The sequence below is a fragment of the Chinchilla lanigera genome, unplaced genomic scaffold (genome assembly GCF_000276665.1).
Source record: "Chinchilla lanigera isolate Chin_1 unplaced genomic scaffold, ChiLan1.0 scaffold00004, whole genome shotgun sequence".
Lineage (NCBI taxonomy): Eukaryota > Metazoa > Chordata > Mammalia > Rodentia > Chinchillidae > Chinchilla > Chinchilla lanigera.
Window position 1 is genome coordinate 43,116,756 of NW_004955405.1, and position 14,233 is coordinate 43,130,988.

The 14,233-nt window shown below is 59.6% G+C and overlaps 1 protein-coding gene across 1 annotated transcript; it reads left to right on the top strand.

The window, feature by feature from the left end:
• Positions 1–7,691: 7,691 nt before the first annotated feature.
• Positions 7,692–12,118, top strand: Hmox1 (heme oxygenase 1). Its single transcript, XM_005374665.2, has 5 exons — positions 7,692–7,795; positions 8,828–8,948; positions 10,099–10,590; positions 11,008–11,107; positions 11,531–12,118. Exons 1-5 carry the CDS (start codon positions 7,755–7,757, stop codon positions 11,662–11,664), a joined length of 888 nt encoding a protein of 295 aa, XP_005374722.1. The 5' UTR covers positions 7,692–7,754; the 3' UTR covers positions 11,665–12,118.
• Positions 12,119–14,233: the final 2,115 nt, after the last annotated feature.

Sequence of the window (14,233 nt, forward strand, 5' to 3'; positions counted from 1 at the left end):
GGGGAGGGTCCCAGCCACACTAGTGCCCTGGCCAACTGTGGCCTCCATGGACTGTGGCGGCCGAGCTTATGGTCCCTCTTCCAGTGGCAGAGGAAATGGCCTGTGGCAGGAACACTGGGGCCCAGTGCCAGCCCCACCCTGTGCTGGAGTCCACCTTCCCAGCCCACCACCCCACCACCCGCACGGGCCAGGGCCAGGTGCTCCCCGGTGGAGGGGCGTGTCGTAGCCACGGAGGCCACAGCCTGTCTGGCAGACCCCAGCAGCTCCTGAGCAGGGCTCAGAGTGCAGGCAGGAGGAAGTAGCTGGGCCAAAGGACTCGGTTCCCCCCACAGTGCTGGGAGGAGGTGGGCCTGCTCCATGGTCTAGGGCCGCTTGTGCCCAGGAGCTGTGCAGCCCCACAGTTGCCCACCTGGTCCCTGGCACGGGGCTAGGCACTTAGTCGGTCGGCAGTCATGGAGCCATCCACAGTCACTCATGGAGCAGCACAGAACACCGGACACAGCGCTGAGCGTGCAGCACAGACACTGCACTTTCTCCCATGGTGCTGGGGATGGAGCCGAGGGCCCCACGTGTGCACGCCCAGGGCTGTGAGCTGCTGCACCCCAGCCTGGCAGTAGGACACAGCCATCCACGACCCTGTCACCGTGTAATGGGTGGGCGTAGTCCAGCCCCCTGGCAGTGGGAGCAAAGGGTTGTCAAGTGCATAGCTGGTTGCAAGTGACAAGCAGGATGATCATGGGAAGTTGTGCTCAGAGCAAATCCATGCCAACAAAAGATAGCACAGACAGAAAGGTGGCACTGGGTCCAGGCATGGTGGCACACTCTAATTCCAGCACTTGGGATGCTGAAGCAGGACGATCTCCATGAGTTCATGGCCAGCTGTGGCTACACAGACCCCGTCTCAAAATCCTAAAACACAGAAAATTGCTGGGATGAGAGAAAAGCACAAGCTCTGCGCAGAGATGAGAAACGACTCTCCGCGGGTCCCGGCAGCACTTCTGAAGCCCCAACTATGAGCAGCCAGGCACCGTGCGGCGGTGCACGCCTGTAGGAGGATTGTTGTGAGTTCAATACGAAGTGAGCTCGAGACCAGCCTGAACTGCATAGGAAGACCCTGTCTCAAAAAGACAAAAAAAAATTAAAAAATTTTTAAAACTATCAATGTGTAGTAACGTGAGGAAAGACTTGCTCTAAACAAAGGACAGAAGGGTATGAAAGAGGTCGGAGTACACCTCAGAGCCTGCGTGGGAGGCGACAGTGAAGTCCGAATGACCCCGTGAGCCGTCGGCGCACTCACTGCTCTTTGCAGTTGTGCTGTGTGCAGCTCCCTGTGGGACAGTTCACAGCTGTGACAGGGAAACACCTGAGATGTTAGCAGAATTGTCTCTTGGTCTGGGGCTTAGAGATTTAAATGTTGGGCAGTGGCCATGCCTTCCAGAACTGTAGGTTTTTAATGTTATTTTTAGCCAAGTGTGGTAGCACATACCTATAATCCCAGCACTTGGGAGGCCGAGGCAGGAGGATCTTAATGAGTTTGAGACTAGGCTGGGCTACATAGTGAGTTCAAGGACAGCCTCAACTACATAGCAAGAGCCTGTCTCAAAAATTTTTTAAATGTGTTACTTTAAAACCTAAAGTTCAAAAAAAAAACAAAGTTCAGGATGATGATAAATACAGAATGTTATAAAGCAGAAGCGAAAGCGTCTTCGGGGTTTCCGTTTGTGCAGTGGTGCTGGGACTGAACCCCAGGCCCCCCTGCCCTGGGCTACACCCCCCACGGGGACATTAAGGCTGCAGAGATGGCCATGTGTGTTGGATCCAGCTGAGGCCACAGTGGTATCAGCCAAGCAACTCCCGCCCTGCAGAGGCTGTATGTGCTCGGGGCCTGGGGACCACCCGCCAGGACCCCCTGACCTCGTGCCCCACCCCCTGTGACCCATAATGCACCTTCCCAATCTCCATAGTGTCCTGTAGCCACCAAGGGGGTGAGTGCGGGATGGACTGGACAGAGCCCCTGCCGGTCCCTGGGCCCTGCGCGGCAGGTCTCTGCTTTCCTGCTGAGTCACGGTTATCTCGCCTGCTGAGTCACGGTTATCTCGCCTGCTGAGTCACTGTTGCCCCACCTGCTGAGTCAGTCTAACCAGCGACGTCCGGCTTCGGGAAGTGCCTGCTGACGTGCGTGTGTCCCGTGTTCCCGGGCCACAGTGCACAGCTTGCCCAGCCCAGCACCCCACTCCCACTTTAGGGAGCTGTGCTGGGGGCCTGGCTCAGCCAGAGAGCGCTGCAGAGCAGCAAGAGTAGGTCTGCGTCTCGGGAAGACGCACTTCCTCAAAGCCTCCCTGGATGTTTGCAATTACTTCAAACAGAAGTTCACTGTTTTCTAGTGAACAGTAAAGATAAGGACCCTGAGATTCCCAAATCCCGGTGGAGAGCAGGGTTCCAGGGTCATGGGCTGTCAGGGTGACCCCACCCCCAGGCCCCCTGAAAGGGCTACACAGGAAACTGGCAGGGTCTGGAAGGGGAACTGGGAGCTGTGGCCCAACATAGCCACGGCAGCCTGCGCGTCCCTGCGCTGAGCCGCTCGGCCCATCCTGTTTTTAATTCTCCTTTTGTCAAAGGAGGAAACAAGCGTGGGGTTCCGGGCACACAGCTGGTCAGGCCGCAGCAGCATTGCAAGGTGGAACTTGGACAGTTTTTTTCAAGAGTCAAGTGGCTGCCAAACTTCCTCAGGCAAGGGCACAAGCAACTGCCCCCTTCCCTCTCCCCCAAGGAATGGGCAGAATGTCTGATGCTGGCACCGGCAGGCCCAGACCCAAGGTCTGGGCCCAGGAAGGATGGAAGTGGCCTGAAAATGCCTATGGTTTAGTTCTCTTCCCTTCCACACTGGCCTTTGTTTCTTTCTTCTTTTTTTTTTTTTTTTTCAAGACAGTCTCAGTCTCGCTATGTAGCCAGGCTAGCCTTGAGGGCTGGGAATATAGCTCAGCAGCACAGCGCCTGCCTGGCAAGCATGAGGTCTTGAGTTTGATTCCCGGTACCAAAAAAAAAAAAAAAAAAGAACGAACAAAAAATAGCCTTGAACTCATAGCAATCCTCCTGCCTCAGCCTCCTGCATGCTGGGATTACAGGTGTGCGCCACCATGCCTGGCATGTCTCTTGTTAAGAGACAGACCCAACAATTTGTACAGGTGAGATGTCAATTTGATATGTGCCCTTGCACTGGCTTTGGGTAAATCCTTTTTCCTGTTTTCCAAAATATGTGGCATCCTCTGACTTGGTCCTGGGGAGCGGATGAACCTCAGTGTCTGGACCTAAGAGCCCTAACAAGCTGTGATCCGCTGCTGCTGTCCTGCCTCTGGCCACTCCTCCAGCAGCCTGCATCTGCTAGGGACCCTCAGGCGGTCCGGGTGGCCCTAATGGCCCAGAACTCAGGGCTGTGGTCAGGCTCCATGCTGAGGACCAGTTGAGGCCTGATCCTGTCTGGCTGTGGTCCCCTCTATGAGTAGCCCTGGGCACACCTGGCCTGGGGTCAAGGAGCACTGGACCCTGGCAGGGCTGCACCCCAAGTGCTCAATTAACTGCACAGGGCCTGGGGCGTCGCATCAAGGACCTCACGGCCCAGTGGGAGCCGCTCAGGGCCACAGGTGAAGGGATCCCGGGCTGGGTCTGCCTCACAGCCCCCTGGAGGCAGAAGTGGCCCATGACACACTTGGTGTAAAGTACACAGTGTGCTGGGCTTTGACACACACTCTTTGAAATCCACAAAACCCATCCCCAGGCCCGACCCAGCACTCCCCGGAGTTCCCCCCAGTCCTTGAGGCCCACCTTCCACTGGGAGCCCATTAGCTAGAATTTTGTTTTGTACCAGGAATCGAACTCAGGACCTTGTGCTTGCCAGGCAGGCACTTGTGCTGTTGAGCTATATTCCCGGCCTAGAATTTTTTAAAATTATTATTTTTCATTTGTTTGTTTGTTATCTTTTTGAGACAGGGTCTCACTACGCAGTTCAGGCTGGCCTTGAGCTCACTTTGTAGCCAAGCCTGGCCTCGAACTTGTAACAATCCTCATGCCTCAGCCTGCCAAGTGCTGGGATTACAGGCGTATGCCACTACGCCCAATTTAAATTTTTTTTTTTTGAGACAAGGTCTCGCTATGTAACCAGGCTGACCTCAGATTTGCTGTGTAGCCAAAGGTGGCCTCAAACTCAAGGCGATCCTCCTGCCTCTGCCTCCGGAGTGTTGGGGTTACAAGTGTGGCCACCACACCCAGCTCCATTATCTGGAATTTTAGACAACACTGGAGACGTTTCATGCATGATCTCCCAGACATGGGGTGTGACACTGTGCCACGGGTCAGTCGCTCTGTGCTTAGCACTGAGCTTCTGTAGCCATTTGTATGCAAAGCATCCACCCACCCACCTGCTGATGGATGTGGGGGTCTCCCTCCAGGACTTACAGACACAGCCTGGGACGCCCTGCGCATGTCCACTGCGGACCTTGGCATTTACTTCCCGTAGGTAAACGCGGAGGTGCTGGATCTTGCCCCCATGCTGGGTGTTTGTTTAGCCTCTCAAGGGACTGCCACATGGCCATTGCTTTCCACCTCCTGCTCTCTGGCTGGAAGCCTAGAAATCACACACAAAAGACAAAGCCAAGCACAGTGGTGCGCGCCCGTAACTGCAGCACTCGGGACAAGGTCAAATCCTGCCTGGGCAACTTCCTGAGACTTTGTCTCCAAAAAACAAACAAAAGTAAAGAAAGTAGGGCGTGGTGGCACATCTGTAATCCCAGCACTCAGGAGGCTGAGGCAGGAGGATTATTGCAAAGTTCAAGGCCAGCCTGGCTACACAGCAAGACTCTGGCTCAAAAAACAAAAAAGCAAAACCACTGTGATGTAGCTCAATTTGAGGGCCTTGAGGTCAATCCCCAGTACTACAGTCATTCAGTCAATCAATCAGTGGACAGTTTTTCTCTTTTTGTCTTTTTGAGACAGGGTCTCGCTATGCAGTTCAGGCTGGCCTTGAGCTCACTGTGTAGCTCAGGCTGGTCTCGAACTCACGATGATCCTCCTGCCTCAGCCTCCCTAGTGCTGGGATTACAGGTGTGCGCCACCATGCCCAGTTTAGGAGTGGGCTTTCTTTTTGAGACACGGTCTGGTTGTGTAGTCCAGGCTGGCCTGAACTTGGTGATCCTCCTGCCTCAGAGCGCTGGGACTACTGTTGTGCAGTACTACATCTAGCTGTTGGACACAAGTTTTGTAATATTTTCTCCTAGTCTCTGGCTTGCTTGTTTTCCAGAACAGTATCTTTTGAAGAGCAAGAGATTTTAATTTTGGTAGTCTATCTTTTCTTTTTTCTGTTCTGTTGTATTTGAGAAATCTTTGGCCAAGTGAAGGCCACAGAGTTTTCTCTTGTGATTTATTCCACACGTTGCATAGGATGAGCACCTGTGGTCTGCTCTGGTCAGCTGAGCCAGGGGCCAGGGGCCAGGACCTGAGCTGCCCTTGGTCCGAGGCTGTGGGGCGTCAGCTGGGGTCTCTGCCTTCTCCAAAGAGGCAGGCAGATGAGGAGGAGGTTTGGCCTGCTGCCTGCTGCTCCCAGGAGTGGCGTTCAGGGTGACATTTTCCGGGCTTCCCCGTGCCCATCCAGGTCCTCTCAGGGTGTGGGGTGGGCTGGTGGACCCCTCTGCACTACCCTGCAGCTACCTCCCAACCCTACCCAGCACGCCCTCTACCCCAAGAGGCCTCTTTGTTTTCCTCCGGAGTCAGGCGGGGAGCACAGCCGGCCCCTCCCACAGCCAGACCACTTCCGTTTTCCAGCCGCAGTGCTGAGTCGCGATTTCCACCCTAGCAGCTGCTGCTTTCTGCTGAGTCATGCTGGTGGGGGAGGAGGGAGCTGGATTTTGCTGAGTCACGGTGGCGCCTGCCTGGCCGGGGTGGGTGAGAGGGCAGCTCTACTGGGCCTGGGAGCCAGGTTTCCGACCTGACCCAGCCTCTTTGTCCGCTCTGTGTGCACTGTGGCCAGGCCAGGTCCCCTGCCTCCAGGGCTCGGCCCGGACCTTGCAGCTGTCCAGTTCCTCCTCTATGAACCCTTCCTGCTGGCTCCACCTTCCACACGGGTGATGTGTGTGGCCGTCCCTGGGTCCTGGGGCCTTTGGGGCCTTCAGCCCAGCGTTGGGTGGACCCAGGTCAAGAGCGCCGTGAGCTTGATCCCCAGAGCACACGTGCGGGTGTGCACACCCACGCACATGTGACTCCAATAGGACCCTGTACTCACCCGCTGGGGTCTCTGACTTGTAGCCCCCACCCCCAGCTCCTGGACCCCCTATGAGGGGTTGGGCAGGTGAACAGGAGGTGGGGCTGGCTTTCAAGGGCTTTGCCTGGAACCCTGGTTCTGCCAGCCTTAGCTATGTGATGCAGGGAAGTCCCTTAACGCTCGGTGCCCAATGCTGATGTGGAAAACATGGAGAGGAGGAGACGCCCACCGCCCAAGGCCGGGGTCAGGGGGCCGGGCCTCAGCAGTGTGCAGTAAAGCTGGCCAGGGCCGCAGCCACCCTCGCCAGCAGCCTCGTCCTCACCCACGGCCGCCTCTCCGTGCCATCTCCACAGCAGGAGGCCCTGTTAACCAGCTGCCTGCAGGCACCCTCCAGCCTTGGGTTGCCCCGACCTCGGCTCTCCTTGCTACCCTGGGCAGAAATGTACTTCCAGACAGGCCTTATCAGCCCTGCAGCCAAGCGAGGTCAGGCAGCCACCTGCTCTCCAGGAAGGCTGAAATCTCTCCACCGCGCCGCGGAGGTCGGACCTTCGTCTGAGCCTCTCTACCTGTTTCCTTACCCAAAAGGTCGAGACAGGAACGGTGCAGCCTCACGGGCTCCTGGAGTGCACTGGTCGGTGCCCAGGGTGCTGAGCTCAGTCCCTGGGCGCTGCTCCCGAGCTTAGAGGAGGCATGTGACCCTAGGCTTGTGTGGGTGGCAAGGGGCCCTGTCCCCTCTAGGGCCCTGCTCCAAGGTGTCCTTAACCTTTGTTCCCCGGGGCCGGCCCTTGTGCCTCCATTCCCAAGCAGCTCCCTATCGCTGTGAAAACCGCCCTCTCACACCGAGCGCCTGAGGACTGTGGCGTTGTGGGGCCCTGCCTTCCTCCAGCCCTGAGTTTCTGCCTCCCGTCCCGCAAGGTTGGTCCAGGGTGGCGCAAGGGCAGGAAGGCGCTGTGCCCTGCCCTGACGGCATCCAGTGTTCCAGCAGCGACTACTGCCTCCAATTGGGAGCCAGGTGCTAGAAGCACATGCAGGACGAAGGCAAGGACTTCCTCCCCAGCCTCAGTTTCTCCATCTGCCAGCGGGTGTGACCCAGGACAGACGTGGGGATCCATGGACCGGGAGGGTCTGCAGCCTTTATGGCGGCTCCAAGCCGGCCCCGCGTGTACATGTATGGGGCACTGGGTGCAGCTCCTTCCTCGGGCTCTGGGGGAAGGGCCCATGTCATCAGCGCTTAGGAACCTGAGGTTGCTGAGGATGCACCCCTCCCGCCTGGCCTGGTGACTGAGATTCCTGCCGGGCTGGTGCTCCAGATCATATGACCTCCTCTCTCCCCTCGCCGCTGGCTGGGGCGGGCCCAGTGTCGCAACGTCGGCAGGACGTGGGCCTCCCCGGGGGCCGGCGCCACGTGACCTGCCGGGTTTAAAAGGCGGCCGCACCAAGCCCAGACACCAACTCCACAGCTGCCTCCTCCAGCGCGCAGAGGTGCCGAGTGCCAGAGCCACCAATGGAGACAGAGACGCAGACAGAACGCACGCAGCCCAGCAGGCAAGCTCAGGCGGGATGGGAACGGGACAGGGACCCGGTGGGGACAGGGACGGGACAGCTGTGTGCGCAGGCAGCTGGAGGCAGGAGAGGTGTCCCTTCAGCACGTAGCTCTGGTGACCAGGTGGGAGTGTCTGTCCCCTGGCAACTTCAGGACCAGCTCCACGCCTCCCCGGATGCCCCGGGCCTCCCAGCCTGGGTCGGTCTTGGCTCTCTGTGGCTGCTGCAGCTCACTACCCACCAGATCCCTGAGCAGATGTCCCCTTGGCTGTGGCATCCCTTTTCTCAGACACAGGTCCCACTGTGCCTAGGGCTGCTGGCTGGCAGCTGTCAGTGCCCACTCCGAACCTGGATGCTTCCCTTCTCCCGAGAGGGCCATCGTCCTGGAAGGGCCCCAGGAGAGGCGGGAGGGACCCAGGGCTGGGGTGGGATCCAGACGCCCAGTGGAAATGCTCCCAGAAAGCGATTCTTCCTTCTCCCAGTGAAGCAGACTTTTTCGGGCTTTTTAGTGGAAACCCTGTGACGACAAGCATAGCAGTGGAGTCGTGAGATTTGTATTTGAAACTTCATGGAAAGAAATGAGTTAAACATTGGGTGTAAAAACCAAACCAAAGCTGGATGTAGTGGTACACACTTGTCATCCCAGCACTGAGAAAGGCTGAGGCAGGACAATGGCAAGTTTGACTCTAGTGAGGGCAACTTAGTGAGATCCTGTCTCAAAAAAAATGAAAGGGCTGGGGATGCAGCTCAGGCAGAGGCCCTGGGTTCCATGCCCAGGTGGAAAGCGATTCAGCACCAGTTGAGGGTCCCTAGGGCACGGCCCCTCCTCCCTGGCCCTCCCTCTCTTCCCTGGGAAGTCTGGGGACAGGGACACTGTTTGCGGGTGCTGATTTTGCAGAGCTAGGTGTGGAACCCAGGACCTGACCCCTGTGTCTCCCACTGCCCTGCCCAGCCTTAGAGACCCTATACTGTGGTGAGCATGTGGGCACTGCGCCCCTGTCCTGTCGCCCCCACTGACCTGGCCCCTCCACACAGGGCGTCCCAGGACCTGTCCGAGGCCATCAAGGAGGCCACCAAGGAGGTGCACACCCAGGCGGAGAACACTGAGTTCATGCGGAACTTTCAGAAGGGCCAGGTGACCCGAGAGGGCTTCAAGGTGGGTACCGTGCATGGTGCGAGGACAGGCCACACAGCAAGGCAAGGCCTCTACTCTGGGACAGGAAGGCTCAGAGGGGCTCAGACATCACAGGGCTGCACCAGGGAGAGGACAGACTCAAGCAAGGTGGGCCCTGGTCCAAGTGGCCTTGAGGGCAGCGTGGTGTGGCCAGCAGGGCTCCTGCGGCAGGCAGCGTGGCAGGGACTTCTGCCCGCACTTTCCCCTCCACTGTCGATGGCTGGGCACTGGGCACTGATTCTGCTGTCCTGGGTACAGTTGTGAACTCACTCTGGACAGCTGCACATCTAAGCCTGGCAATGCTGGCGTCAGGACACCACTGGGTGAAGGGCCTGGGTCCTCCTGCCACCCCCACCTTGGCCCTCACCCTGCTGCTGGCATCTGTGCTGAGGCCCTGAGGCCCTGAGGCGGCCAGGCCATGGGCAGGGGGTTTCTACTGCCCTCTGAATCCAAAGCCAGAACCCAGAGCTGGGGCCACAGGTGCCAGCCCCTCCAGTGGGAGTGCCTCGCTGGCCGAGTCCTGAGCTGGCCACAAGTCTCCCCCTTGGACCTGTGCCAGCCCCAGACAGAGAGTCTGTCTGCCCCTCCACAGGGGCAGCAGCAAGGGCTGACTCAAGGGCTGACCACTGAGACCAGAGATGGCAGTGACTTGCCCACAGCCACACAGCGGAAGGTGGTACTGCCCTTCCCGAGAGTCCTGTGCTCTGTCTCTGTGTCAGCTCCCAGCTGTCTGCCCTCAAGGCATGTTCCTTCCATGAGTGGCTGAGTCAGAATAACCTGGGATGCACAAGCCTGGAATGTGTGACTTTGTCCTGTACACAGGCTGCAGGGTTAATGTGTCACAGGTGTCCCTGAGCTGGCAGGTGGGAGCCGGGCAGCTCCATGCCCTGCAGCCCCAAAGCTGCAGGGCTCCTCCCCACTGTGCCGCCTCTCAGAGCCTGGAGTTCCCTTTCTGAGAAGTGGGACTAGAAACCCCCGAGCTGGTTTTTGCAGGAACAAATGAGGCCTGTATTAGGCTGAGAAAGTGCAGGACCGACTTTTCCTCTAAAATCCCGCTACTGTGCTGGGAGTCCTGGGGGCCAGGTGGGTTGCTGGTGGCCATGACAGAGTGGCATCTGACCTGTCCCTGCAGCTGGTGATGGCCTCGCTGTACCACATCTACACAGCGCTGGAGGAGGAGATCGAGCGCATCAGGGATAGCCCGGCCTTCGCACCTGTCTACTTCCCCGAGGAGCTGCACCGGCGTGCGGCGCTGGAGCAGGACATGGCCTTCTGGTACGGGCCGCGCTGGCGCCTGGCCATCCCCTGCTCGCCCGCCACAAGCTGCTACGTGCAGCGGCTCCATGAGGTGGGGCACGCAGAGCCCGAGCTGCTGGTAGCCCATGCCTACACTCGCTACCTGGGCGACCTGTCTGGCGGCCAGGTCCTCAAGAAGATTGCCCAGAAGGCCCTGGGCCTGCCTGGCTCCGGTGAGGGCCTGGCCTTCTTCACCTTCCCCGGCGTCCCCAATGCCACCACGTTCAAGCAGCTGTACCGCGCCCGCATGAACTCCCTGGAGATGACGCCGGAGGTGCGGCGCAGGGTGCTAGATGAGGCCAAGGCTGCCTTCCTGCTCAACATCCAGGTGAGATGCCTGTTCCTCAGTCCCCCATCTGCACAACAGGAACGGCAGCGGCACTGTGCCTCAGCGTTGTGTGGTGTGCAGTGGACCCCCATGGAGTCCTGGGGAAGTGCTGTGCTGTGGTCACCACGGAGCGTGACAGCCACAGCCTGCTCCGGGTGGACACATGGAGGCCAGCCCATGGCTGCCCCTTGGCCTGGCCGGGGATGTGCCTGAGGCGTGGGTGCCGCGCAGGTTCAGTGCTGCCCTGGTGTGCTGGGCAGAACAGGCGGCCGCTCCCTGAGCCACCTCGCCCGGCTGGCTGGCCATTGGGCTGAGCACTTCCTCATGGTGGGGGTTGTTTCCAGAGCCTTCCATAGTCATGCCCAGCCCTGCTCCCAGGCCTCCACATCATGGGACACCTGTGCTCTTGTCTTCCAGCTGTTTGAGGAGCTGCAGGGGCTGCTGACCCCAGAGTCCCAGAACCAGAGTCCTCCCCAGACACCAGGGCTCCATCACCGGGCCAGCGGCCGGGAGCAAGGTGAGGGCTTGGGGCATGGGCTGGGGGGTAACCCACTCTGTCTTGACTAAGTGCTTCTAAATGAGAAGAGGGCTGGGCATGGTGGCCCATGCCTGTAACCCAGCACTCAGGAGGCTGAGGCAGGAGGATGACCCCGAGACTGAGGATAGCCTGGGTCATATAGTGCGTTCAAGGCCAGCCTGGACTACATAGCAAGACCCTGTCTCAGAAAATAAAACAAAAAACTAACTGGGAAGTGGGGCCAACCTTCCATGGGTGGCCCTGGGCACCAAGAAACGCCCCTGTGCCTCAGTTTGCCCCAGCTTTTGGCTCATGGGACCCTGCTGAGGAATCCTCGGGCAAGCAGGGACTGGGTCAGATGCAGGGCCATGGGCATGCAGCCTCCACCTGCCCTGCTGACTCCACCTTCTCTTGCTCTTGCAGACCCCAGCCCGGCAGGGGCACCCCGAGGCAAGGCCCCACTCCCTAGCCACTCCCCTGCGCCCCTGCTGCCGTGGGTGCTGACCCTTCTCACCTTCCTGGTGGCCACAGTGGCCGTGAGACTCTATGCCTTGTGAATGCCAGGGCGCTGGTCCTGGGGCCTGGACTCCACCTGGGGATGCTCCGTCTGCCCCGCCGGGCCTGGCTCAGCACAGGGGCTCTCAGGCCTGTGCTCCTCCACATGTCCCTCCTCGGAGCAGAAGGCACCATGGCCTCTCCCCACGGACAGCACATCCAGTGGCCCCGGACCTCCCGAGTCAGCACCAGTCCGGCGGGGCCTCGACCTGAGCCTCCCGTTCACAGTGACTGCGCCCCCGAGGCCATGGACATTTTGACGTCAGAGTTGTGTCTTGTGTTTCCGTCTTGTTCCTGTGAGAGCCACTCCTCGATCCCGGTTCAGCCTGAACTGGGGACTTTGTCGTGTTCGTTGTTTTATAACAGGGCTGGGGTCTTTGAGGGTGGGGTGGGGGTTCACCACACCGTGGCCTTGTCACACTTCTGTGTGAACAATAAAAGGCATGTGCAATGGTGGCCTAGAGTGTTTTCACAGGCTCGTCTCCTTGGGGCTAGCCTTCTCCTCTGTTCTCTGGGTGTGCGTGTATGTCATAGGGTTGGCAGGGGCTCTTTGGGACCCCAGCAGCTGAGTGTGGGTCAGCTGCTGGACAAACTGCTGCGCAGATAGACGTAAGCCCACCTTCCTGAGGCGAGGGCTCCCCTCCAGGCCGACAGCCGATTCTGGGGGAGATGGAAGCATTCTGAATGGTGACTTGGGGTCTGGGGAGATCCCCTAGTTCCGGTCCTGCACAGGACACCTCCCTTGGCCCTGTCCGCTGAGAAGCAAATGCAGTGTCAACACGTTCCAGGCACGAGCCACCTCAGCCGACACTGCTGTGCCTGCTGTCACACTGGCCGATCCCTCTCTGAGGCTTTTGACCCAGTCCACCCAGCTCTAAATCCCCGGCTGTTCCACTGCCTAGATCCGCGAGTGGCATCAAAATACACAGACCTCCCCGTGCCAGGCAGAGCCAGGGCAGGCTGCCGTGAGACCCTGCCCCCGCCCCCTCCTGCCGCTGCGCCCCAGGGTCTGGAACAAGGCTGCGGGAGGCGCAGTGGAGCCACACGGGCTGGGGGAGCAAGGGGGAACCCCGGGGTACTCTGCAGATGCAGCCAAGAATCAGGTTTGCGAGGGTGCCCGGGAGGGTCGAGGGTGCAGCCGGCTGTGTCTGTGCAGGATGCAGGCACCACGGGTGCCCAGGGCCTTCACACAGGTCACGCCCCCGCCGTCTCTACTCTGCCACAGGGTCCGGCTGAATTGCTGGGCGGCACTTGCAGTCATCCTGCTTCAGCTCTTCAGAGTGCTGGGATTACAGGTGTTGGCTGCCACTCCTGGCTGAGGCCAGGTTTTTAGAACTGCAGTAATTTGTGGCAGGGAAGAGTCCGAAGGCAAATGGGGCTGCTTATTTAGTGTGGGACCAGGGACTGAACCCAGAGCCTCACACTGAGCTGCTTCTCCAACCCGTTCTGATCTGTCGAGGCAGGGACTCACCAGTTGGCTAGGCCGCCCAGGCTGGGCTTGAATCTGTGATCCCCCTCCTCAGACTCCCAGAGTGCTGGGATCACAGGTGTGGGCCACCGAAGCCTGAGGGGAAGTTTCTCCTGTTTCTTGTGGTAGTGGGGTGGGTGCCAGGGCCTCCAGCCTGCTAGGCAAGGACTCAACCACTCAGCCGCATCCTGCCCCAAGTGGGCATCTTGAAGGGAGCCGAGGGAGGAGCGGATCAGCGTCAGCTCAGGCAGCAGTGCAGAGGCTCAGCCACGCTGGGACGCCCAACCTTGTCAGCACCTTCCTGGGGCTGTCACTGGAGGGCTCAGGGGCCCTTGCTGGGGTTGATCAGGAGGTCCGTCCCTTGCCTCCTGCGTGGGCTCAGCTGCAGCGGGAAGAGGGGCTGTGTCCACGGCCGTCCACGGGGAGGGAGGGCCCGGGAGCGAGGGAACTGCCTGTGACCTCCCGGGGCCGCGCCACACACAGGCACACCGACGTTCTCTGCGCGCCTGTGGGTGGCAGAGGGGACAGGCGTCCTCTCCGCCAGTCTGCTGCAGACCACACCGACGCGGTCTCCCCTCTCGGCGGTCTTCCCCCTTTCAGCGTTGCGAAAAATTAATTTGCTCTCCTGGGGACGAACTCAGGGCCTTCACACTGAGCTCTATCCACAGCCCTTTTTTATTTTTCATTTTGAGACTAAGTTACTGAGCTGCCCGGGCTGGCCTCAAACTTGCAATCCTCCTGCCTCAGCCTCCCTCCCAGTGCTGGGGTGATAGGCCCCGTGCCCCGCGCCAGGCGCTCTGGCTGGTGGCCTTTTGTTCCCGGGGCTGAGGATGGAGTCATTGCTCGGAAGCCTGGAAAGCCCATGCCAGCACGCCTTCCGCCATCTTTGCTTCCTCAGGCCGCCGCTCTCAGCTTCCTCTCGGCCTAAGTTTCGCGCCAAATTGTTCCGCGCACAAAATGGAGCCCAAAAAAGGGGGGCCTGACGTCACGCACATATAGCCAATCCGCCTCGGCATTCGGCCCGGGAGGTGGGGCTCGCGAGGCGCCGAGCGGCCCAATCGCCGGCCGCGGGCCCCGGCGGGCCAATGGGAGCGCGTGGTCCG

Excerpts from the sequence above, each read along its gene's own strand:
- Hmox1 (XM_005374665.2), top strand. The coding sequence starts at position 7,755 with ATGGAGACAGAGACGCAGACAGAACGCACGCAGCCCAGCAG. Across the intron at positions 8,949-10,098 it reads TGACCCGAGAGGGCTTCAAG|CTGGTGATGGCCTCGCTGTA; the intron begins GTGGGTACCGTG and ends CTGTCCCTGCAG. Across the intron at positions 11,108-11,530 it reads GGCCAGCGGCCGGGAGCAAG|ACCCCAGCCCGGCAGGGGCA; the intron begins GTGAGGGCTTGG and ends TTGCTCTTGCAG.